Source organism: Lagenorhynchus albirostris, chromosome 3, assembly GCF_949774975.1.
Source record: "Lagenorhynchus albirostris chromosome 3, mLagAlb1.1, whole genome shotgun sequence".
Classification (NCBI taxonomy): domain Eukaryota; kingdom Metazoa; phylum Chordata; class Mammalia; order Artiodactyla; family Delphinidae; genus Lagenorhynchus; species Lagenorhynchus albirostris.
Genome location: NC_083097.1, coordinates 58,922,532 through 58,949,254, shown reverse-complemented (window position 1 = coordinate 58,949,254; position 26,723 = coordinate 58,922,532). Strand labels below are relative to the sequence as shown.

The 26,723-nt window shown below is 36.0% G+C and overlaps 1 protein-coding gene across 1 annotated transcript in view; it reads left to right on the top strand.

Annotated features, from left to right (window-relative positions):
- Window positions 1-26,723, top strand: part of ANKRD31 (ankyrin repeat domain 31) — a 129,702-nt gene that overhangs the window by 61,051 nt on the left and 41,928 nt on the right. The window contains 7 exon segments of the mRNA XM_060146123.1: window positions 878-2,396; window positions 2,920-3,090; window positions 4,916-5,053; window positions 12,834-12,976; window positions 19,133-19,295; window positions 21,379-21,494; window positions 25,276-25,363. Of these exon segments, the coding sequence (XP_060002106.1) occupies window positions 878-2,396; window positions 2,920-3,090; window positions 4,916-5,053; window positions 12,834-12,976; window positions 19,133-19,295; window positions 21,379-21,494; window positions 25,276-25,363 (2,338 nt within the window).

Sequence of the window (26,723 nt, the reverse complement as noted above, 5' to 3'; positions counted from 1 at the left end):
ATTCACCAGGAACAGTGACTTCACCTTTGCTTTTAAGACACTTTAGAATAATTACATAAGAATCAGAAGGTTCTGGCCTGTTAGTTTGGGAAGCAGTTGAGTAAATAAAGCATATGTGGGCACACTAATGTATTGGTAGCCATTTCCATTTCCTTTCTCCTCTTTACGGAGCCATGAGGGTTATCAACAATGTCAAATTTCCTCTGGCCTGAGCACAGTATAAGAGTCAAAGGTGTCGATCCATCCCTTCAAACTTCATGTGGTGGGCAGTTACTTTTCATCTGGTGCTTGTGTTGTGATGTGTGAGAGGAAGCACTGTCCCTGTTTTAATCTTGGCAGCCCACAGTAATCTTTCCATGCAGGCCAACTTGGTTGTATATCTGTCTTTTTGTTTTTAAATCCCTTCCTCCACTGCCCTACCTGTGGTCTCTCACAGATACCAGAGGAAGAAACTCTCTTAATTCTAGGTCTATCTATATAACAAATGGGAGAGGAGAGTGTTTCTACAGTATTCTTGTAAAGAGTCCTTGTAAAGGAATTACCTGATTGTTTTAAAAGCCTATAAAAATTAGGTAGATTAAAATTTTTCATTATGTTTAGTAAGATAGATAGTGCTAAAATACTGGCAAAAAGAAATTAAAATGTACAGGAGAAAATAAAGATTAGTACACATACTGAGTCTATTACTTTTGCCTTTCTTCTGTTAGTCTACTTTTCTGAAATACAAACCAGATTGTATATATCCCAGCAGGTCCTGTGGTGAGATCAAATTATAACATTGAATGGAATATTAGTTTGCTTTATCTCCAACCCAGAATGAATTAAGTGTAGAACTATAGTTGAAAATTAAAGCTAACTATGTATTTTGTTTCTACAGAAACCAAAATTCAGTTCTAAAAATCACAGTGGGTTTGTTTGTGATGAAAATTCCAAGAGACAGAAGCCAGAACATGTAAAAGTCAATAAAGGAAGCAAAGAGGGTTTATTTATAAATAAAGAAGATGTATATGAACATTACCAAAAAGATTCCCAAAACACGAAATTTGGTAAATCCAAGTATAAACGATCAACTCTTAACCAAATATATTCAACAGGACTCAGAAAGGACAATCTCCATGGTGTTGAGGATCCCAGCACAAATGTGTCTGAAGATAAAGGAAGAAGAAATACACAACATAAAAGAACTCAAGTCGATGATGCAATCCAAGAAAGCAATCCAAGAAAGACAATAGCTGTCTCTTCTTCCAGAAAAATAAACAGATTGGTTACTTGTCAACAACATACTCTCCAAACCCTTGATGACCTTCCAGAAAAGTCATGTAAACCTTTTAGCCCATCTCTGTCAGGCCTGAAAAATGGTTTAAGTAATGATGTTGAGACTTGTTCATTTCCCAAAGAGACACATACCCAAAGCCTGGATTTATCAGATAAACAAGAAATAAAATTTTTGGAATTAGAATCCACTGACCAAGCTGAAGCCGTTTCTTTCTCAGGACTTTCTTTACATAAAAAAACCGAGTTACCACTTGTTGCTACAGATCAGCAGCCTCATACTCACCAAGAACAGCAGCACATTAGCCCTTATAAATCTCATGAAAACAGTAACTCAGGTCAAAAAGATGAGAGCCCTAATAAGTGGGAAAACTCTTCCTCATCCTTTATAAAGGAAAATTTTAATAATGATGATGATGGTGATTCCTGTGCTCCTGAGGAGACTGTAACATTTAAAAAGGTGATAAGTTCTTCAGGTTGCAAAAACCACGATAATTATAAAGAGAATAAAACAAATAGAGAAGAAATGGATTTTCAACAATTTTTACCTTCTCAAGACCATTTTTCACAGGAAAATGAGTTAATAAAAGCAGGCAGCCTAACCATATTTCCACAACAGGAAGCTGTTAATTTTTCTAATTCAGATAATATAATAGTTTCTGAACATGTTTCAGATTATGAACAATGTACATGTGGAACTTCTTTTGATCACTCACATGGCAGTCCTGAACATACTTCCCTTGCTTGTACAAGAACACTCTCAACACATGAAGTTTCAAAGTTGACTAGTCATGTGGAACTATTCGAGAGGCCTCAGGATTGTAGCCCCAGAATACCAACTCCTTTAATGAATCAAACGGATACACATATTGTGGAAAAGGTGAATAAGGAAGGAGACACTAAAAGGAATTACACTGACAAAGGCCAAAAACCAAGTTCTTCAAATAGGCCTTTATCCAGAGTTGTTGATTCTCAAGTAATGGAGACAACTAAAGTTGAAAAAAGGAGACAAGAGATCAAAACTATACATAGTATAGGCTTTCAGTCCACTGACAATACCAGTAAAGAATTGACCGTCTCACAGCTTAGTCAAAGAGAAGAGAAGGAAATTTCTCACAAACCAGGTATTAGTAGTAGTGCTCAATTTGTACACGTTTCCTATAGATTTACTTATTTCACAGAAATTTCTAACTGAATTTCACTCAACCTATGCCCAAACTGATAAGAATGAGGACATGTGGACCATAATTTGGAGATACTTTTAATTAGTTAAGTAATGGTATTTACTTTGAAAGAATGTGCTAAATTGATATTGACAGGAGATAATAAACAGTATTTCTATGAGTTTTTATGTTTCTATGAGTTTTTTTAATATAGCACCTTCTTAGTATCAAGAAAGTGAACAACATTTTCATAGCAGGAAATTGTTAGCTCCATTGATTTCAGTGATTCACAGTTGAAATTGCATCCAGAAAACTAATTTATGTTTGTTGTATGAAAACATTTTTAAAGGCTTCCACTCCTTTAAAATAAGCAGTCCAGCTAGGAACAGAAACTTGGAACAATTAACATGACTAGACTCTTTTTTAGTCATGTAACCGGTAAGGAGAACTACAACACTGATATTGCAAAATGTTTGTTTTTCAGGTGAGGAATTAACTAATAATGTCAATGGAGATGAAAACACTGTAAGAAATTGTGAGGAGAAGAAAGAAAAAACAGATTCAGAAATTCACATGCCTACTAACATCCAGGAACACAAAAAAGTTCAGAATTTCAGAAAAAGGCAAAATTTCTTGAAAGCTACCTGCAGCCAAGGTTTGTATTCCTATTTTTATATAGGGAAAGGTTTGCATGATCAAGCCTAGCAATCCACTCTGCTTCAAAGAATTATTTTCATATTTACCGTTTTTTTTAGTCATTCACTAATTTATAAGGTTATTTCAGCTATATTTGTCAGATGGTTTTACTGTAATCCACCACTTGAGAATCTCTTAGTCTTCCAATATATTGTCATATTTTTGCCTATGAATTCTAATTTGTTACGTTAGAGGAGATAAGATAAACAGTAGAGACAGCAAGAACGTTGAGCGGGGGCAGCACATCTGAATTGTGTCAGATCCCTTAGATACTTCCACTGAGCCCTTTTAACACATGGGAAATTAAAGAAGCATAGCCACTAGTTTCTTTGTGTCAGATGCATGAACTGTGTGTGTTTGGCAGCATGGATAGCTGACTATTCTTTGATAGTTCTTGGAGCTAGTTCTGTGTGAACAATAGACTGGACTACTTCAGGTTAAATGTTAAGCACCGAAAAGTTGATTTAGTAAGAAAAAGTTGATATAGTAAGAGGTAGGAATATTAGGCATACTCTTTGAACCTTCCTGCATTGTCCGCCTGTCATGTAAACTAAAGCCCTTCTTATACATACCTCCTGTAGCAGGTTGAATAGTGGCCCCCCAAAACATATGTCCATGTCCTGTTCCCTGGAATCTGTGAGACTATCTCATTTAAAGAGTGAACATTACCTTGTTTAGAAAAAGAATCTTTGCAGATGTAGTTAAGGATCTTGAGATGAGGAGGTTGTCCTGGATTTTCCAAATGGGACCCAAATCTTACAAGTATCCTTATAAAAGAAAAATGGAGAGACCTTTGAGACACACAGGAAAGGAGAAGATAATGTGAAAACCCAGGCAAAAGAACAATGTGGCCAAAAGCCAAGGAAGCTAAGGAATGCTGGTATCCATCAGAAGTTGGAGGAAGGAAGGAAGGATTCTTCCTTAGAGTTTCCAGAGAGAGTGCAGCCCTGCTGACACCTTGGTTTTGGACTTCTGGTCTCCAGAACTGTGAGATAATATATTTGTGTTGTGTTAAGCACAACACAACCACGCAGTTTGTGGTCATTTGTTACAGCTACCACAGGAAACTAATACATTTCTCTAGCAGCACTGAATCATATTTTAATGTAATTTTTTACATGTCTGTCATTCCACTATACTGTAGGCCACTTGAAGAAGAGATATTGTCTTCTATTTTCTTTATATGATGTTACAAAAAATCTTTTAGTACATCATTTTAGCATAGTTTGGGAAAAAAACTATTCACTGTTTTTAGTTCCAACTCAAGTCTAACTTGTGATGCAAGGAAAAGATTTTAAAATCTTCAGATAATGATATTGTACTACATTTTCTATGAAAGAAAACGAAATACCCAATAGGCCATGGTTTGGTTCTTGGCATCTTTTGTGATCAGAAACACACCCACTGAGATATAAGAATAGTTATAGAAAGAGGATTTTTATAAAATCACAATTTGGTTTAAGAAAATTTTTATCCATTGATAGAGGACTACTGAGAGTGAAGTGAGTGTAGAAATGAAGCAAGTATTATTTGTTTTAATCAAGCATATGATAGAGTGAACAACTGCTAGAATGAATTTGAAGTAATGTGATCAGATGCTCTATCAATTCTTTACAAGTTATATTTTTAAATAGTAACAGCAATGATATTAATTGAGGTATGTTTCTGTGTAGTGCATCCTACTTAGGATGTTCTGAGGAAGTTGCTGTGTATTTTCTAAGATCCTTCATAATAATCAGCACTTGGCAGAAAAGAATACTCAGTTTTGCTTGGCAAATTTACAGAAATGAAAACAGCTGGGATCAATAAGAGGCATGCCAGAGGAGAAAGCCGGCTTCATTTGGCTGCCAGAAGAGGAAACTTGTCTCTGGTGAAAGCTCTGATAGAATCTGGAGCAGATGTGAATCTAAAAGATAACGCAGGTTTCGATTTTTAATTGTAGTTGTCTTTATAATTTGAACTCACTGATGTACACATTTCAGCTACCCTCCCCCATTTTGATCCTGGCTGATATATAGCTGCTCACTTTGAAAATCTTTTTATAATATATTATTATTTAGTTGAATAGTAACATTTATCTTGGTTCACACCAATTGCTAAAATAACCTTCTCCTTTGAAACAGTTTTTAACATACGTTTGGGAGCATTCAGAGGGAGTATACAGAATGGGAAGGGAAAGAAGCTTTATTTAGAACTTTTCCTTGGAGGCCTTAATATCATTATCTAATTTTGTAGAGAATACCAAATTTTCCCATTTCCCTGTCCCTTCTTTTCTTTCCTTGTCTATTAATACTGTTCCTTTTTTCTCCCATGTCTTGTTTTTATCTTAAACCTCCATTTTTAAATTGATCTTCTAACATTTTTCTCAAGCACAAAAGAAACTTGTATAAGGAATTCCAGAGGGAAAAAACTCAGATTGATTGATCAAATGTCATTTCAAAGAGAAATGTGACAATACAAGATATAAATAGGAAGGTCAGATGATCTTACTCTATTTTAATATCTAACTTGAAACCATTTGACATGATTAGTATTTACTCTGGTCCCATTATATCTTATGCTCTGTGAGTCTTTTGGCACTTGTATCAACAAATATTTTTGATGTGGTTAATTTGTTTAAAAAAATGAAGCATACTTTTTTATTGAGGTATACTTGATTTATTATATTAGTTTCAGGTGTACAACATAGTGATTCAAAGTTGTAATATTGTACAACTGTACCTCAAAAAAATTTTTAATTACAAATAAAACTAAAAAACAAACAAACAAAAAAACCCAAAGTTGATAGATTATATTCCACTTAGTTATTGTAAAATATTGGCTGTATTCCCTGTGCTGTACAATATATCCTTGTAGCTTATTTATTTTATACATAGTAGTTTGTACCTTTTAATCCCCTACGCCTATCTTGCCCCTCCCCGCTTCCCTCTCCTACTGGTAACCACCACTTTATTGTTTATATCCATGAATCTGTTTCTGTTTTGCTGAATTTGCTTGTTTCTTTTATTTTTTAGATTCCACAGGTAAGTGATAACATAGAGGATCTTTCTCTTCTGACTTATTTCACTAAGCGTAATACCCTTCAGGTCCATCCGTGTTTTTGCACAAGGCAAAATTTCATTCTTTTTATGCCCAAGTAGAATTCATTGCGCATATATATACACAAACACACACACACACACACACACACACACACCACATCTTTATCCTTTCATCTGTTGATGGACACTTAGGTTGCTTATATGTCTTGGCTATTGTAAATAATGTTGCTGTGAACACTGGGGTGCATGTATCTTTTTGAATTAGTGTCTGTTTTCTTCAGATATATACCCAGCAGTGGAATTGTTGGATCATATGATAGTTCTGTTTTTAGTTTTTTGAAAAACCTCCATACTGTTTTCTACAGTTGCCGCACCAATTTACATGCCCAACAGTGTACAAGGGCTCCCTTTTTTACATATCCTCACCAATATTTGTTATTGGTGTTTTTTTTATGATAATCATTCTGACAGGAGTAGGATAATATCTCATTGTGGCTTTGATTTACATTTTTTTGATGATTAGCAATGTTGAGCATCTTTTCATGTGCCTGTTGGCCATCTGTATGTCTTTGGAAAAATGTCTGTTCAGGTCTTCTGCCCATTTTTTGACTGGCATGTTTCTTTTATTGGTTTTGAATTCTATGAGCTGTTTATATATTTTGGATATTAACCCCTTATTGGTCATGTCATTTGCAAATATTTCCTCCCATTCAGTAGATTTTCTTTTCGTTTTGTCAGTGGTTTCCTTTGCTGTGCAAAAGCGTTTAAGTTTAACTGGGTCCCATTTGTTTATTTTTTATTTTGATTCCTTTGCCATAGGAGACAGATACAAAACAATGTTGCTATGATTTATGTCAGAGTATGCTGTCTATGTTTTCTTCTAGGAGTTTTATGGTTTCCAGTCTTACATTTAGTTCTTTAGTCCATTTTGAGTTTATGTTTGTATAGATGTGAGAAATGTTCTAATTTCATTCTTTTACATGTAGCTCTTCAGTTTTCCCAGCATCACTTATTGAAGAAACTGTCTTTTCTCCATTGTTTATTCTCCATTGTTTATTGCCTCCTTTGTCATAGATTAATTGACATAAATGTGTGGATTTATTTCTGGGCTGTCTGTCCTGTTCCATTGATCTGTGTGTCTGTGTTTGTGCCAGTATAAGACTGTTTTGATTACTGTAGCTTTGTAGTATAGTCTGAAGTCAGGGAGTGTGATTCCTCCAGCTCTGGTCTTCTTTCTTGAGATTGTTTTGGCTATTCGAGGTCTTTTGTGCTACAGTACAAGTTTTAAAATTATTTGTTCTAGTTCTGTGAAAAATGCCATTGGTATTATGATAGGAACTGCATTGAATCTGTAGATTGCCTTGGGTAGTACGGTCATTTTAACAATATTAATTCTTCTAATCCATGAACACGGTATATCTTGTCTCTCCATCTGGGTGTGTCATCTTCAGTTTTGTTTTTTTTTTTCATCACTGTCTTATAATTTTCTGAGTACAGCTCTTTTACCTCCTTAGGCAGGTTTATCCCCAGGTATTTGTCTTTTTGATGCAGTTGAAAATGAGAAGGTTCCTTAATTTTGCTTTCTGATAATTTGTTGTTAGTGTATAGAAATACAACAGATTTCTGTATGTTAATCTTATATCCTGCAACTTAACTGAATTTATTGATGTGCTCTAGTAGTTTTTTGGTGGTGTCTTTAGGATTTTTCTATGTATAGTACCATGTCATCTGCAAAGAGTGACAGTTTTACTTCTTCCTTTCCAATTTGGATTCCTTTTATTTCTTTTTCTTGTCTTATTGGTGTGGCTAGGCCTTCTAATAATGTGTTGAATAAAAGTGGCAAGAGTGGGCATCCTTGTCTTGTTCCTGATATTAGAGGAAATGCTTCCAGCTCTTCACATTGAACATGATTTTAGCTGTGGGCTTATCATATATGGTCTTTATAATGTGGAAGTATGTTCCCTCTATACCTGCTTTGTGGAGAGTTTTTTGCAAAATGGATGTTGAATTTTATCCAAAGCTTTTTCTGCATCTGTGGAGATGATCATATGATTTTTATTCTTCAATTTGTTAATGTGATGTATCACATTGAATGATTTGTGGCTATTGAGCCATTCTTGCATCCCTGGGATAAATCCCACTTAATCATGGTGTATGATGTTTTTAATGTATTGTTGGATTCTGTTTGCTAATATTTTGTTGAAGATTTTTGCATCTATGTTCATCAGTGATAATGGCCTGTAATTTTCTTCTTTTGTGTGATATCTTTCTCTGGTGTCAAGGAGATGCTGGTCTTGTAGAATGAGTTTGGAAGTGTTTCTTCCTCTGCAATTTTTGGAATAGTTTGAGCAGGATAGGTCTTAATTCTTCCCTAAATATTTGGTAGAATTCACCTGTGAAGCCATCTGGACTTTGGTTCGTTTGGGGTTTTTCATTACTGATTCAATTTCATTACTGGTAATTTATCTGTTCCTATTTTCTATTTCTTCCTGATTCAGTCTTAGGAGACTGTACATTTTTAGGAATTTGTCCATTTCTTGTAGGTTGTCCTTTTTATTGGCATATAGTTGTTTGTAGTAATCTTTTATGATCCTTTGTATTTCTGTGGTGTCCATTGTAACTTCTTTTTCATTTCTGATTTTATTGATTTGGGCCCTCTCTCTTTTTTTGTTGGTGAGTCTGGCCAAAGTGTTGTCAATTTTGTTTATCTTTTCAAAGAACCAGCTCTTAGTTTCATTGATCTTTTCTATTTTTTTTAGCCTCTATTTAATTTATTTCTGCTGTGATCTTTAAGATTTCTTTCCTTCTACTAACTTTCAGGTTTTTTGTTCTTTTTCTCTAGTTCCTTTGGGTGTAAGTTTAGATTGTTTATTTGAGATTTTTCTTGTTTCCTGAGGTAATCTTTTTTTTTTAACATCTTTATTGGAGTTTAATTGCTTTACAATGGTGTGTTAGTTTCTGCTGTATAACAAAGTGCATCAGCTATACATAAACATATATCCCCATATCTCCTCCTTCTTGCGTCTCCCTCCCACCCTCCCTATCTCAACCCTCTAGGTGGACACAAAGCATGGAGCTGATCTCCCTGTGCTATGCGGCTGCTTCCCATTAGCTATCTATTTTACATTTGGTAGTGTATATATGTCCATGCCACTCTCTCACTTCGTCCCAGCTTACCCTTCCCCCTCCCCATGTCCTCAAGTCCATTCTCTACATCTGCGTCTTTATTCCTGTCCTGCCCCTAGGTTCTTCAGAACCCTTTTTTTTTTTTTTTTTTAGATTCCATATATATGTGTTAGCGTATGGTATTTGTTTTCCTGTTTCTGACTTACTTCACTCCTAAGGAAATCTTGTATCGCTATAAACTTCTCTCTTAGAACTGCTGTTCCTGCATCCCATAGATTTTGGATCATTGTGTTCTCATTTTCATTTGTCTCTAGGTATTTGTTGTTTTTTCCTTTGATTTCTTCAGTGATCCATTGGTTGTTTAGTAGTATGTTGTTTAGCTTCCATGTGTTTGTGTTTTTTGCAGTTTTGTTCTTGTAGTTGATTTCTGGTCTCATAGTGTTGTGGTCAGAAAAGATGCTCAACATGATTTCAGTTTTCTTATATTTACCAGTTCTTGTTTTGTGGCCTAGCATGTGACCTCTCCTGGAGACTGTTCCTTATGCACTTGAAAAGAATGTGTATTCTGATGCTTTTGGATGGAATGTTTTATATATATCAATTAAGTTCATCTGGTATAATGTGTCATTTAAGGCCAGTTTTTCTGTATTGATTTTCTGTCTGGATGATCTGTCCATTGATGAAAGTGGGGTGTTAAAGTCCCCTACTGTGTTACTGTCAATTTCTCCCTTTATGTCTGTTAATATTTGCTTTATGTATTTAGGTGGCCCTATATTGGGTGCAAATATATTTAAAATCGTTATACCTTCTTCTTGGATTGATTCCTTGATCATTATGTAATGTCCTTCTTTGTCTCTTGTAACAGTTTTTGTTTTAAAGTCTATTTTGTCTAATGCAGATATTGTTACCCCAGTTTGCTTTTTGTTTCCATTTTCATGGAATACCTTTTTCCATCCCCTCACTTTCAGTCTGTGTGTGTCTTTAGATCTCAAGTGAGTCTCTTGTAGGTAGCATATATATGGGTCTTGTTCTTGTATCCATTCAGCCACTCTGTGTCTTTTGATTGGAGCATTTAGTCCATTTACATTTAAAGTAATTGTTGATATGTATGTACTTATTGCCATTGTATTCATGGTTTGGGAGTTGTTTTTGTAATTCTTCTTTATTCCTTTCATCTTTTGTTCTCTTGTGATTTTATGATTATCTTTAATGTTATGTTTGGTTTCCATTCTCTTTTTTGCATGTGGCTCTATTATAGATTTTTGATTTGTGGTTACCATGAGTTTTATTTATATATGTGTGTGTGTATATATATGATTATTTTACTTGCTGATCTCTTAATTTCAGATGCATTTTAACAACCCTGCATTTTTACTCTCCTCACCTCACAATTACTGTTTTCAACATCGTATTTTTCATGTATTTGTTTTGTGTATTGCTTAACTGCTTATTGTGGATATAGATGATTTTACTACTTTTGTCTTTTAACCTTCCTAATAGTTTTGTACCCAGTTGACTTACTACCTTTACTGTATATTTGCCTTTACTGATGAACTTTTTCTTTTGTGATATTCATGTTTCCAGTTATGGCCTTTTCCTTTTTGCTTAGAGGAGTCCCTTTAACATTTCACATAAAGCTGGTTTGCTGGTGCTGAACTCTTAGCTCTTGCTTGTCTGTACAACTTTTGATATCAATATCAAATTTGAATAAGAGCCTGGCTGGGTAGAGTATTTTTTCTTGTACATTTTTCCCTTTCATCACTTTAAATATATGCTGCCAGTACCTTCTGACCTGCATAGTTCTGTTGCAAAGTCAGCTGAAAGCCTTATAGGAGTTCCCTTGTATGTTATTTGTTGCTTTTCCCTTCCTGCTCTTAATATTCTCTCTTTATCTTTCAATTTTTCCGTTTAAATCACAGTGTATCTTAATGTGGTCCTCTTTATGTTGATCCTGTTTGGGACTGTCTGTGCTTCCTGGACCTGGATGTCTCTTCCCTTTCCCAGATTAGGGGAGTTTTCAGATTATTATGTTTTAAAGTATGCTTTCCATCCCTTTCTCTCTCTCTTCGTCTTCTGGGACTCCTATAAAGAAAATGTTTGTACACTTGATATTGTCCCAGAGAGCTCTTAAACTGTCCTCACTTCTTGATTTCCACTACTCTGTCTTCCAGCTTGCTGATTCGTTCCTATATATATCATTTAGTGTACTGTTAATTCCTTTTAGTGTATTTTTCATTTCAGTTATTGTATTCTTCATCTGTTTGGTTGTTCTTTATGTTTTCTAACTCTTTGTTAAAAACTTCTAACTTCTCTGTTCATCCAGTCTTCTCCAAAGTTCTTTTGTTATCCTTACAGTCATTACCTTGAACTCTTTCTCAGGTAGATTTCCTATCTCCACTTAGTTCTTCTGAGGTTTTATCTTGTTCCTTTGTTTTGAACATGTTCCTGTGTTGCCTCATTTTGCTTAACTAGTTATTTCTATGTATCTGGTAGGCTTGTTACATATCCCACCCTTGGAGAAGTAGCGTTTTATAGGAAATGTCTTAAGCTTCCAGGAGTTCACTCCCCTCTGATCACTAGAGCTGTATGTTCTAGGGGTGTCCCCTAGGTGGGCTGCATGGGTCCTTCTGTTGTGGCAGGCTGACTACTGTGTGTGGTCTTGTAGGCTTGGCTGGCCCCCAGTACAGTTGGTTGCCAGGCCCTGCTTTGTGTGGAGGCTGCTGGCCCCTGGTTGGTGGGGCTAGGTCACAAGGTGGCTGGCTGCTAAACCTCAGGGGACCCCAGGGCTAGTGCTGGCTCACTGATGGGCAGAGTCTGGGTATAGGAGATTTACCAGTGGGTGAAGCTAGTTCTTGGGACCAGTGCCAGCCCACTGGCGAGCAGAGCCAGGTCCTGGGTTCTGGCTTCAAGACCCAGGGGTCCCAGAGCTCATGTTGGACTGCTGGTGAGTGGGGCCAGTTCCTGATACAGGTGGCTGTGGGGTTCAGTGTGTCCTAAAGTTTGTGTTGGCCTACTGCTAGGCAGAGCTTGGACCCAGCTGGTCCTAGGGTTGGTGCTGGCCTGCCTGTGGGTAGGCTGACTCCTGCCACAGCAGGCTGTGGGGCTGTAGTTGTCCTGGGGCTGGTTTCCACCCACTGTGGGTGAGGCTGTTCCCAAGGCTAAAGCAGCCTTGCTGGTGCACAGACCTGGGGCCTAAGGATTTCTCGGCTGGTGCCTGCCCACTGGTGGGTGGAACTGGGTGCCAGGGTCTCTGGCTACAGGGCCCTGTGCATCCTGGGTCTAGAGTTTGTGCACTGGTGGGTGGGTCTGGATCCTGGGCCCTCTGGTGGACAGGCCCATGTCCAGGGGCAGCTCTGGGCTCAGGGATCTTTAGGTAGCCTGTTTTCAATATTATTTCTTGTCCAGTACTTAGTACATACATTTGAATCAATAAAGTTAATAATTCCATTAGTGCAAATAAACTTAATAATGAATATACTACTTGAATACTGATTTGTAAGCAGCTTGTTTTGTTTTTTCTTTTTTCCCTTTTTAGGTTGGACACCACTTCATGAGGCAGCTAGTACGGGATGTAATGATATAATTGTAGAGTTGTTAAAAGCTAGTGCTAATGTTAATTGTGAAAATGTAGATGGAATTCTGCCCTTACATGGTGCTGTTGCAAACAACCATTTAAAGGTATAGTGCACATCAGATTAGGTTCCTATTTCTTTTTCTTTAAAAAGTGAGTGAAGGGCTTCCCTGGTGGCACAGTGGTTGAGGGTCCGCCTGCCGATGCAGGGGACACGGGTTCGTGCCCCAGTCTGGGAGGATCCCACGTGCCGCGGAGTGGCTGGGCCCGTGGGCCATGGCTGCTGGGCCTGCGCGTCCGGAGCCTGTGCCCCACAACGGGAGAGGCCACAACAGTGAGAGGCCCGCGTACCGCATTAAAAAAAAAAAAAAAAGTGAGTGAAGACAGTGAAGATATTTTAAATTGCGAACTGAAGTGATTCCTTAAAACAAATGATTTTTAAAAACTGCTTAAAAGTACAAATGAATATGATATTACATATAGATTAGAAAACCAGTGTATTTCCTAATGAATCATTTTTCCATTGTCTCTTCATCATGTAGTTCATGTAAGTGAGAATAAAATGAAAGGGCTAGAAGTAAACACAGCCTATTAATATAATACATTCCAATTTTAATTGCATTAAATGTTTGCTGTTGTGTATAAAAGAGTCTATATAGTGATATATGTGACAGCCAGATGTTTTTTAAAGTCGAAATTTCTCAGTGGGTTTGAAGTTTCAAAGAAATGGGTAAAAGCTCAAGTTGCTTGTTTCCTTGGGGGTTCTTGTATTTTTTTCTCCTTTTTTTTTTTTAATCAGATAGCTATGGTAAAAATATCACAAGAGAAAATCACCAGGGTAATTATTTCAGTAACACTCAATTTCAAATCTAGACTTTAAAATTCTCCAGATTTTTAAACTCATCTTTTTTGTTCGACAAACCTTAGAAGATTTGTCAGTAGGCAATATAGACTTCAGGAATAATTATTGGCTTTGAAAAGTAGTTAAGGAAACTACCAGCAACAACAACAATATAAAACCAAGGTTCATACAAAAAATTCCTTGGATCTCTCACTAAAACTACTTTTCTGTCTCTAGGTATTTTTAATAGCCTGGTAATTTTATGAAAATATATCCCCACTGTTTTCAGTCTAAATATAGTCATGTGAAAGAATAGTATTGAATTTATGATTTGCAGAGATAAGAGAGATAAACTAATGATGAAGAATAATACCAAATGGGTGGGCTAATGTCCAGGGAGGCTTCTTTTGATCAAAGAAGCTCTTTGACCTTTAAGATATTTAAATTAAAAAAGAATTGACAAAGTCTCAAAGTTATGTGGTCATGCAATGGAAGAAAGCAAACAGGAAGAGTCATTGAAGTGATGAACTTACTGGTTATATGTACAGGGAAAAGGTTACTTAAAGTGAAACCACTTAAATAAGGGCCAAAATTTCATAGTAGGAAAATCAGGATTTTAGACATTATCCTGAAAAATGCAATATAAACAAAATAAGGGGTTTCCCAATACCACCACCCCTGTACTTGGAAATTTGTTAGAAGGTGTTACAGAGCTCAGCATATGATTGTATTCATAGCTAAGATTTATTACAGCAGTATAGTAAGGGTACACAGGGGGATCATCAGAGAAAAAGGTAGAGTCTGGAGGTATCCATGTGCCGGCTGTACTATGCCCTCTTCCTTATGAGAGGTCACATACAGTTTGCTTTTCCCTCAGCAGTGAAAATGTAGCAACGTTAAGTGCAATGTTTCTGTCCAGGGAAGCTCATTAGAAACTCAGTGCTCAAGATTTATATTGAGGGCTGGTCATGTAGGCACCCTCTGCCTAGCACATAGCAAGATTCCAGACTCCCAGAAGCATAAATAAACCACATTGCTTGTGTAGACAGTTTAAGCACAGAGAGCCACTCATCAATTAGGGACAGTTTTATATCAATGTAGGGCACTGTTTACCAGCCAAGTTCACAGATGCCAGCTACAGACCAACCTAGCAAGCAGCCTTTCTAGATAGCAGTTTTATGCCTGCTATGTTAACTCCTTTCTAGATAGTATTATATTTAGTTTCTAATTGAAATACATACTGATTTCTGGAACAGCAAAAACAGAATAATATATGCTTTCTGGGCCTAGCTTTTCTGGCAAAATAGTATGACAGCACATAGGACATCCTTTATCTCACAGTTGGTTTTTTGCATCATGACCTCAGGGAAGCTCTCTTTTTCAAAAATTTTGAGAGGTGCCACAAGTTTTCCCTAGGTCCTGTATTAATCCATTCATATTCAAAATTTTTCTTTTTTTTAGGTTAACAGTTTTACCTCTAAGTTTCTCATTTATCAGTTGCTTCACAGGTGCTTCAAGATTTCTACAATATTATTATTACTATTATTATTATTATTTTTTTTGCTGTACGTGGGCCTCTCACTGTTGTGGCCTCTCCTGTTGCGGAGCACAGGCTCCGGATGCGCAGGCTCAGTGGCCATGGCTCACGGGCCTAGCTGCTCCGCGGCATGTGGGATCTTCCCGGACTGGGCCGCGAACCTGCGTCCCCTGCATCGGCAGGTGGACTCTCAACCACTGCGCCACCAGGGAAGCCCTACAATATTATTTTAATATATGACTTCAGGAAATCCTACATCTTTACATTTTGGCTTTGTAATCAATTTGTAGTGTATTTCCATTTTATTGTTGGCTATTTACAATATCAGGGACCAGTAGTAAATTGACCAAAACTCAAGAGAAATATGTTGACTTGATGGATGGGAAAAAATGCCATGTTATTGAACAGGGAGGGATGTTTGATTAGATCAAATTTTGTAAGTAGCCTTCATAAGTGAGAATTTTCCTATTTTGAAGACTGTAGCTTCCCTCATAGAAATTTGGTAACTTCAAAGGTTAGAGAAAATGATAACTCAGATGTAGAGGGTCTTCTGTAAAGTAAATGCCAAGAACTGAAAATTCACCACAGGAAATAGCAGAAAGGGAGCTTGACAAAACACCGAACTGGATTTTAGAGAACTTGAGTTCTAGGCCTAGTTCTGCTGCTTGAGAAAGATAAAGATATCTTTACCCCTGAAATAAGGAATTTGATCTAGAGCTGTACTGTCCTGTACTGTAGCCACTAACCACATGTGGCTATTTAAATTTAAATTACTTAAAATTAATTAAATTAAAAAATTCAATTCTTGGACTTCCCTGGTGGTCCAGTGGTTAAGACTTCACCTTCCATTGTAGGGGTTGCAGGGTTTGATCCCTGGTCGGGGAGCTAAGATCCCACATGCCTTGTGGCCAAAAATCCAAAACATAAAACAGAAGCAATATTGTAACAAATTCAAGAAAGACTTTTAAAATGGTCCGCATCAAAAAAAAAATCTTAAAAAGAAAATTCAGGGACTTCTCTGGCGGTCCAGTGGGTTAAGATTCTGCCCTCCCAATGCAGGGGGCCTGGGTTTGATTCCTTGTCAGGGAACTAGATCCCGCATGCATGCCACAACTAAGAGTTTGCATGCCGCGACTAAGAGTCCTCATGCCACAACTAAAAGATCCCGCACGCTGCAATGAAGGTCCAGCCCGCGGCAACAAAGAATCCTAGTGCCGCAACTAAGACCCAGAGCAGCCAAAATAAATAAATAAAAATTTTTTTGAAAGTTTCAATTCTTCAGTTGCATTAGCCACATTTGAAGTACTCAATAGCTGCATGTGGCAGTGTCTCCCATATTAGACAGTATAGATTAGGACATTTCCATCATAACAGAAAACTCTGTTGAACAGCTCTGGTCTAGAGCAAGGATTGGTAAATATTTCCTACAGAGGGCTAATCAACAGTTTAGGTTTTCCGGGCCACACAGTCTCTGTTGCAACTACTCAACTGCTGTTCTAGTGCAAAAGCAACCCTAGACAACATGTAAATGAGTGGGTTTGACTGTGTGCCAATACAACTTAATTTACAAAGTCAGGCAGCAGACTGGATTTGGCCCATGGGCCATAGTTTGCTATTGCTTGATCTAGAGAATTACTGACGTTCTTTTACCTAAGTGGTGATAAAGACAAGTTTGCTTTTGGAATAACCTTCCACATCTCTGTTGCCTTTACTTTAAGGAGAAATATTCTATTTAAAAAGAAGGAGGTAGTATTTTTAATGATATTTTAATTCCTTTGATACTGATATATTGCCAGCATCTTTCTTCATATCTTCATTAACTTTCCCTCCATGTGACAGTTCTTCTATCATTGACTCATTTTATTTCTGACTCACTTTCTCCTTTTGTCCCTACTTCTTTATTTTGAGGTAGGATATTGATAGATGATCTAGAAAGATTAATAAGGGGGAGCAAGAAAGGTAAATATATGGTACTGTAGACCTACTAAATATCAATTCTATAACACCCTGTATATTTAATTCCTAATTTTCTCTCTGGCATGACTACATGCAAAGTTATTCAACATCTTATTTTCTTTTTCAACTTTCAATTAAAAAAATCTTAATTTCTTTTTTAAGTTATCTTCCAAGATGGTCATGTATTCTACATTGTAAAATGTGGAGAATAAAAAGATAAGGAAAAGAAGAATAAGATTTTTTTAAAAGATAAAATGTGGGGGGAATGGGTACCCACTTTTGTACAAGATGGGATAGCAGGGGTAAGATATTTCCTCCCACCTTAAAAACTAGAAAAGTGAGCAAAATATATGAAATAACAGTTTTGAGACATTAGACAACATGCAGCAGAGGGCAGTGATCCCTGACAGGATGGAAACATGAGACTAACCGTATGATTGCCCCACCTCATGGACTAGGAGGAGTTTTCAGGCAGAAGCCTAGGGAGGAAGAAAGCAAATAGCCTTATGATCTCAATGAGTTGAGAAGGTTGTTTGGAGTTTTAAACTCCAACAGCTGAAATTTATGGGGCAAAATACCAGACAGAATATATCTGCACAGAAAGAATTCTCCAGAGATTTAAAGGGGAACCCCCTCAATTCCTTGGCTGATCTACAGATGTGGGTAAGGAAACTACATGAGGTTAAGCAAAGAGCCAGCAGGCTGGAGATTACACAGGGCTAAATAGGGGAGTGTTTTCCTTAAGCCCCGCCATGTGCCAAATACTTTACACGGGTTCACATTTAAGCCTCATAGGTGAGAGAAATGAGGTTCTGATGGTAAATAACTTGCCCAAGGACATAGATAGTAAGTAGCAGGAGTGAATTTTGTATGCTTGACTTTAAAACAAATAGGCTGATAGAACAAATAAGGAGCTATCCTTATTACTTCTACTGGCCCATTTGCTCCTAAGTTTTTCTGCTTTTCCATACCTGGACACAAGTTGAAAGAGAAAAGCTACTAGCACATATGCATATCTTTACTTTAACAAAATACTGACCATTTTTCCTAAACAAAAGATTTTTCAGTGGTTTGAGTCATTTGCCTTGTGCAGATGGAATCACTGATTGTTTTTTACTAGTTGGCTTATACTGTCAACTAATTAGTGACAGTCTTTAACTTTGATGACTTATAAACTTACTTCTAATACACAAATTTGAGTTATTCAAATTTTTTAAACACAAATTTGAGTTATTTGAGCTATTCAGGGAAGCATTATTTATATTAGAAACTTTTGCCCCCCAAATGTCACAACATTTATCTTTGACCTCAGTTTTCTCTTCTTTAAAAGGTGGGGTTGGAGTAGATTATTTCTGTTTCTTTTTAATCTTATTAACATTCTGTGAATATGTCATCTATTTAGGAAACATTTGCATAGAAAATATTAGAATGGACATTAGGTTCCCAGGCTAGCTTATAAAACCTCCTAAACAAGTAACATACCTGAAATATAGTTCAACTGAAACTTTATTCAACTGTGTCTGATGGCAATTTATAATACAGTGTATAATTTAATATAATCCTGAAATGATCCCTCCTCCCTTCTCCACCCTATCTTCCAGCAGTTTAGGGGAGGACAAAGGGCTGTGTTAAAGAGATAGAGTAAATCCTTTTGCACATCAGTCTCCCAAAGTCTGCCTCTTCAGCCATGAAGGCAGCATATCTGGTACTTTCATGTCATGGTGTTTGGTTCTTCTGTGAGGACAGATCAGGCCAAATCAGTGGAGCAGTTTACAGTTGTCATATCAAATTTAATCAAGATTTTCTTGGTCAGAGTTTGAAAACTTTTTTTTGATAACTTTTAATACTTGATAGTGGTGTCTTGTAATGAAAACAGGAATTATTGATCTTAGGTGTCTGTAGAGATAACTTTGGAAAAATACCTTTTAGGCAGCTGAGATTCTACTACAACATGGAGCAAACCCTAATCAAAAGGATCAAAAGCAGAAGACTGCTTTGGATGAAGCAGATGATAAAAACATGAAAGAGCTGCTAAAATCTTATGGTGCTATTGAGACTGACAATAGAGATGAGAGTAATGCTGTAGTCACTGGTATGTATGTCAGTGGTGCTTGCTATTTTATAAGGGTGTGTACCTCTGCTTAGAAAAAGAAAATCTTAAGATTTGTGTAAATTATTTCATAACTAGGGATAAATGTTTTGTATGTTTATTAAACTCTTGAAAAGCATCATTTATTTTTAGAAATAGCATTTCCAAACTTGGTTTAATTTATAGATTATATGGTCCTGTTGTATTGGGATTATATGTTGAAACAAAACATATTCATTAAACAAACATTAATCTCTCGTAACATTGGATCTGAGATAGAGATGTCACTGAAACTGTGCAGATTGGTTTACTTGTAGTGGGGCTGGAAAAGAATGACATGCTAAAGTCTTTGAAACTAATATTCCATTACTTCAAAATTTGTAATGATGCCAGCTTTTCAAGACAAACTTTCTAATGCTAGAATATGAATTTGTTAAGCAAATATATTATGCTTATATATGTATGTGAGTGTATGTGTAATATATTACAATGGAAAGAATATTTCAAGGGAATATATAGGTAAAATTTTGTGAACCATTTTTAGCAGTAGTTTGCACTTAAATAATATAATGAGTTATCTATAAGAAATAAGCATTTAATCCTGCCATTTGTGGCAACATGGGTGAACCTGGAGGATGTTATGCTAAGTGAAATAAGCATAGAAAGACACAGAAAGGCAAACTCTTTAAGATGTCACTTATATGTGGAACCTAAAAAAGTCAAGCTTAAAGAACCAGGTAGGTAGTTGAATGGTGGTTGCCAAGGGCTTGGGGGAGGGGATGATGGGGGGGAGATGGGAAAATGTTGGTCAAAGAATACAAACTTTCACTTATAAGATGAATTAGTTCTGGGGAGCTAATATATAAGATGATGATTATAGTTTATAATAATAAATTGTATACTTAAAATTTGCCAAGAGAGTAAATCTTAAATGTTCTCACCAACACACACACGGTAACAATGTCAGGTGATGGATGTGTTAAAAAAAAAAAAAAGAAGCATTTAGTGAACACTAATTGAGAAAACGTACAATTGTTGAGCACCTGCTATACAAACTAGGCACTTGCCCAATAAGAGCTTCCAGTCTTGTGAGGAGATAACCAGAAAACAGGCAGTTAAACACAATTTTGGGAATGTTGAGGAGAGAGAATTGTTCTTCCTTTTCCTTCATGCTTGAGCCTTGACTCATAGAAGAAGAAAGCCGGGAACTTATCTGTCCTCTCTATGAGGGAGAATATTGGGAAGAGAAAACCCGTGACTCATTTTTCCCCCAGCCTACCACAGTCCTTACCAACTGTTTGTTTTCAAGGGAGGAATCATTATTACTGATATGATTGGTGAGAGGCAAGGATAATCATTGTGTCCTATTTTACTAGTGAGCTAGATCACATGTAGGTCAAAGTCAAGAGACTGATACACAAATCTTCTTTTCTTTGCCTGCTACCATATGCTAAGTCCATAGGGTCAGGGACTTTCTTAAAGCCCCAGGTATGTCTCTTTCCCTCTTCAAAGCCATATTTGGAGTTATTGGGCACTCTTGTTAAAAAGTGCTATATCTATTCCCACTTTTCTGTTGTTTCTTGTATATACCTTTCCTTCATCAGGTTCCCCAGCAGAATGAGGGGTATAGGGTACCCATATATGGAGAAAGAGAATCCAAAATGGGAGAAGGTTCAGAATTTTACGGAGACAGTGAATTATAGTCGTAGTATTTAAGAGCATGGACTTGAAGTCAGATCTGGTTTCAGTACTAGCTATGTAACTTTAGGCAACTTCTTGAATCCCTCTAAGCTTCACGTTCCTCTTCTGTAAAATAGATGTAATTAATTACCTACCTCATGGGCTCATATGAAGATTAAATAAGATGATTCAGGAAAAGAATTCAATGTCCAGCATGTGATAAGTATTCAGCAAATGTTAGCTGTAGTTAGTCAATTGATAATAAATAATGAGGTGCTGACCAACATTAAGATATCATAGTAATTATAGACTTACTTTATCCTTCCCATTCCTGTCACCATTACAATTGATAAAATGATGCTAAATTTTTACACATTCTTATATTTTCTAATTTTATGTTTTAAAGTAAAAATTCCTGCTATCCAGGCAAAAAGACATAAACAGTGTTTTTGTGATGACTGCAAAACTGTTGATACACGTTCTATTTCACACCAAGAAAAAACAAAAGAAAACCTCGCCATGGTGAGTGAAGTTGAAATCCTTTTGTTCTTCAGCCTAGAAAATGCCATTCTTTGGGCCAGCCAGCCATTGGCTGTTGGCAGCACTCTTTCCATTTTAAGGACATACAGGTTGAAAATGTTTTTTGTCATAAGAAAATAATACAGCATAATTGAACAGAATGAACCAAGAAAATATGGTATATAGTTAACTCTCCATTATCTGCATTGAACACAGAATTATAGTTTAGCTGCTATCCTTTACACCTAGATTGCGTTTTTTGGCTACTTCTTATCTGACAGACAGTGCCACTGTCATAGCGTGTCTTCACCCACCCACCTCCAAAAAGTATCTAAGATACATACTAGGTAGAAAAGACCCTGGAACCCCGACAGAGAAGAGAAAAGAAACCTGGTTTAACCAACATGGATCCCACATGGTTTATAGTGACAGTGTTTGCTATATGTGAAATCCCTCATGTAAATGTATATTTTTTGAAAAAAAAAACCCATAGTAGTCATACATATATAAATATATAAAATGGATATTCTTAGTTTAATTAAAACATACAGCTTACTAGACACTAACTTCTTAAGCAAAGTAGCATCCTCAATGAAATATTTTGAATAAGACTATGTATGTTGATTAGATTTCCCTTACATATTTTTTGTTAGTGTAGAGGAGAAAATATTATTCATTGAACCTAAACTATGATTAATCAACTGTTTTATACCTTAAATATTTTGAATGGTATTCAAACTAAATTGTATTTACCTCAGCATTTAAAAAATATTTTACATTGTTCCTGGTATCTCTTGTAATGAATGAAAAGTTAATTGTCAATCTAATTGTCATTCCCTTGTAGGTAATATCTTTTAAGCTTACAGTTTTTAAGATTTTTCTTTTATATTCTGCAGTTTCACTAGGTTATGTCTAAATGTGGATGTGTTTTTAATTAATTATTCTAAGGACTAGGCATGCTCCTTTAATCTGAAGACACATTTCTCATTTGTATGTTGGAAACTCTCAGCCCTTATATCTTTGAATATTACCTCTGTCCCATTCTCAGTATCTCCTTTTTTGGAACTCATATTTAGATGGCTGTTAGACCAGTCTCCATATGTCTTTTTCATATTTTCCATCTCTTTAATTCTCTGCACTATATTCTGGGCAATAGCCTTTGATCACTGATTTTCTACCCAAAGCCTTGGGTGGGTGTCAAGTAGAATTTTTTCTAATCCTTATTTAAGCTAAAGGACACCCACTTAAGGTCACTAGCTTTATGAGGGGACTCCATTTTAACTCCTTCTTCATGTGGCCCTGAGGCCTTATCTTCTGTTCCTTTGTAGGACCCTAATCCCTAATATCTATGTTTGTTCCAGATCCCTCATGGGCTGCTACTAACTTCATTTTATTTCTCTTTCTTTTTCCAATCTTAGCTGGAGACAGGTGGTTAAAGTTTATTGTATTTTGTCTAATGTGTTTTTCCAACTGTTTGGAGTAGACTGGAGTCCTTCTGTATCAGCTCAGTTCACCATATTGACCATTAGTATCTTTAAGGTATATTTTCATGTAAAGATTAAAACATTATGGAAAAATCACCCTATTGTTATTAACTATATGGGTATTTGCTTCAGAATAATGTATATCATTTTAGATGCTGAGCCACAGAGGAGTATAGTGGAGATATAGGAGTTTAGTGAAAACCAACTTTAAAAAAAAGAAAAAGAAACTTAAATATGCAGACATTAAAATCATCAAGGGTTTGTCTTTTGTAAATGTAAAATTGTTTTTGAATGTTGAAGTTTCCAAACCAAACTGAGGATGGGGGCGGAGACTCTATGGCCAGGTGCAAAGGAAATGAGATGATTTTAGTTTGGTGCTACCTTCTAACACCTTCAGATCACAGCATGTGTAGGCAGCCTCCTTCTCTACCTCCATATAGAATGAGTACAGAAGTAGTAAAAAATAATAATGATAATAGTTTGCATTCACCGAGTATTTATTATATGGTAAGGTCTCCTCTAAGTGCTTTATATTAACTCATTTAGTCCTTATAATAATTCTTCTAGGTAGTTTCTATTAATATCATTACCTTCCTCATTACAGATAAGCTAAAGTAAGAGAGGGTAAGTAACAATCCAGAATTACATTTCTATTAAGTAGCAATGGCAGAATTAAACTCCAGGCAGTCTGACTCCAGAGCCTGTGCTCTTAACCACTATGTTTTATTTTTAATATTCAAAATTATAAAAGAGATGTCAGAGGCAAAGATGATCCTGCCATAGTAAAAGTTGTAAATCTGGAATAAAATCTTAGTGAAGCTTTACAGTAAGTAGAGTGTAAACTGTCTATAAGTTGCTTATTCCAAAGACAGATCCTAGGTTAGGAGTGGTTTTTCTTGTTTTTTGTTTTTGGTAAGATAAACAAATAGTAATGAAAGACTAAGAAGGGGGATCTTGGAGGGAAAGTTTTACTGGGCCCTCCATGGTAAAATGTGGAGCTGGTATGGAGTGAAAAGTTATGGCCCATGGTGGACAAGACTGAGTGCATCTACAATATGAGACAAAACAGAAGGAGAAGTTAGCACCAAAAGATGTTTTCTTTATCCCAACCTGTAGGTAGAGGCTTAGTCTGGTCACAAATTTAGACCTTTAGTTTACTTTTCCACATAACTGGATGGTTTTATTATGTGCATTTTCCATATCCCTTGTGGGCACCAAAGTAAAACTTTCGAGCAACGTACTTCACAAGGCTTTGAGGACATACATCTTTTAAAAATGAATGTGTTTTGAGAATGTATTAAAGGATACATAGTACGAGTCAGTCCATCAGTTGTCATTTATTGAGCAACAACTGTATATCCAGCAGTGTGGAAACCTGTACACATATGAAAGCCATGCTCCAGCCTACAAGATCTCATTATTTTGATGGAGGAAATATAATATATAAGACATTACACATGTTAATGCTAATTTCTGTAGCACTAAAATTCTTAAGTAATTCTGAGAAAGAAGAAATCAGTATGGATTAGATTAGTCAGGGGTTTTGTGTGTGAGATTGGTTTAATATAATAATAATAAGCAGTATTTATAGAACTTTTACTTTGTGCTGACACTGTCCTAAACAGTTTATATGTGTTACTCAGTTCAGACAAGGAGAGGATAATTAACTTTCTGTAGTCACCCAGCTAGGAAGAGATGAAGCCGGAATTCAAACCCAAGCAGTCCAGTTACAGAGTCCACTCCACAATTCCATCTCTGATAAGAAAGAGAAAGTTCTGGGCAGAATATGTAGAAGGCATTTGAGTCAGGAATATTAATACTGACAAGTATATAAAGAGGTGGTTTTAAATCCCCTTTGTGAGTTTTTGAGAGTGTTTAGTATTTGTAAGACTGTGTGTGAAATTTCAGTAGTGTACAATGATAGTCATAAAGCCTTAACGTGAACTTGTTGCATATATATTGTCTTTAAATATTATGTGCTGAGTGTTCTTTTTCTCCTATGCCTATAACAGAAGTCATTGAGAAATTGTGATTCTTTGTATGCTTGCTACTCTTACATTCTGTTTTCCTGGAGCAGATCTGCTACATAAATCAAGATATATTTAAGTTTAATTTTTCCCCAAATATGTAATATATATACAATTAAGTTTAAACAAAGCCTGAGTACATTTGGAACATAAAGGGAAATGAGCATTTTTAGTGTCACTTTCTTTAGCACTTTTACTGTGCATTTGTCAGTTGCATATCAGAGAAAAACATCTACCTTCTTGTAATGAAGTTTTTAATATTTTATCTGATAGCATCAGACCATCAGTGCCATTCTACAAGATTTAGAAGAAAAACAAGAAAATTTGTTAGCGTTTGAAATAAGAACCCCTGAAGATGCAGGTAAATATATACTCATACTCAAGTCTGATTATTTCATTCATTCAAGGTATTGCTATCTCATCTTCTTTTTTGGGGGGTGGGGTACAAGTATGATTCCATTTTTATAAAGTTCAAGAACAGGCCAAATTAACTTTTAGTAGAATTCAAAATAGGAGTGCAGTGGGGTTGAAGGTGCCCTCCCTCCAAAATATGTCCACATTCTAAGCCCCCGAATCTGTGAATGTGACTTTTTTTGCAGGGGGGAGAGTCTTTACAGATATAATTAGAGATCTTGAAATGAGATTTATCTTGGATTTTCCAAGTGGGCTCTAAATCCAGTGACAGGTATCCATATAAGAGACACACAAGAAAGAGACACAGAGAGAAGGAGAAGGCTATGTGAAGATGGAGGCAGAGACTGGAGTGATGCAACCACAAGCCAAGGAATGCCTGGAGCCACCAGAGACTAGAAGAGGCAAGGAAGTTTCCTCCCCTAGAGCCTTCAGAGGGAGTACAGTACTGTCAGTACCTTAATTTTGGACTTCACTGTTTGCAGGAGTATGATATCCCTTGAAACCGAAGTAAAATAATATAAAATGAAATCATTTTTTAAAAGTGATAATAAATTCTCAAATTAATTCTAAGTTATTGAGTAGACTAAGTATCTTCTCATGGAAGTATTTAGGGCAAGTTTCTCTTTATAAAATGGTTATGCTACTGGTGTTTCATTAGGAAGAATTTTTAAAAATATAATTACACATCTTCAAATGCACTAGAAAAACTTCATGTCAGAGGGAACCAGTTCTGAATCATTTGTGACTTGACTATACATTCCATGTTTGTCGTGTTGCAATTTGATAATAATTACTAAGCCATAAGCCAAATTATTATTTGTCCTGAGTAGGATTTATTTGAAGACTTGTTTGTTTGCTTCTTTTATCCTGCATGAAATTTCCCATATTGTGCTCATAAGATAAAACTACCCTTTGAGATAAAATCAGACAGCTTGGGAAGATCCCTGATTTATAACCTTTTTTCTTCTTCTTTTTTGGCATTAATTTACTAAAACATCTGAATTTTACAGTTGAAACTCACAAAATTTCAAACATTTAAGGCATTACCAGAAATAATATATTAGATGTGTGAGAAATAATGTATTAGATATTATTAATTAAACAATGGATGGTCTATATTTAATTTTTTCTCCCATATGCTACTTTATTATTTTTTAAATTTTTATTTCATATTGGAGTATAGTTGATTAACAATGTTGTGTTAGTTTCAGATATATAGCATAGTGATTCAGTTATACATATACACATATCTATTCTTTTTCAAGTTCCTTTCCCATTTAGGCTATTACAGAATATTGAGCAGAGTT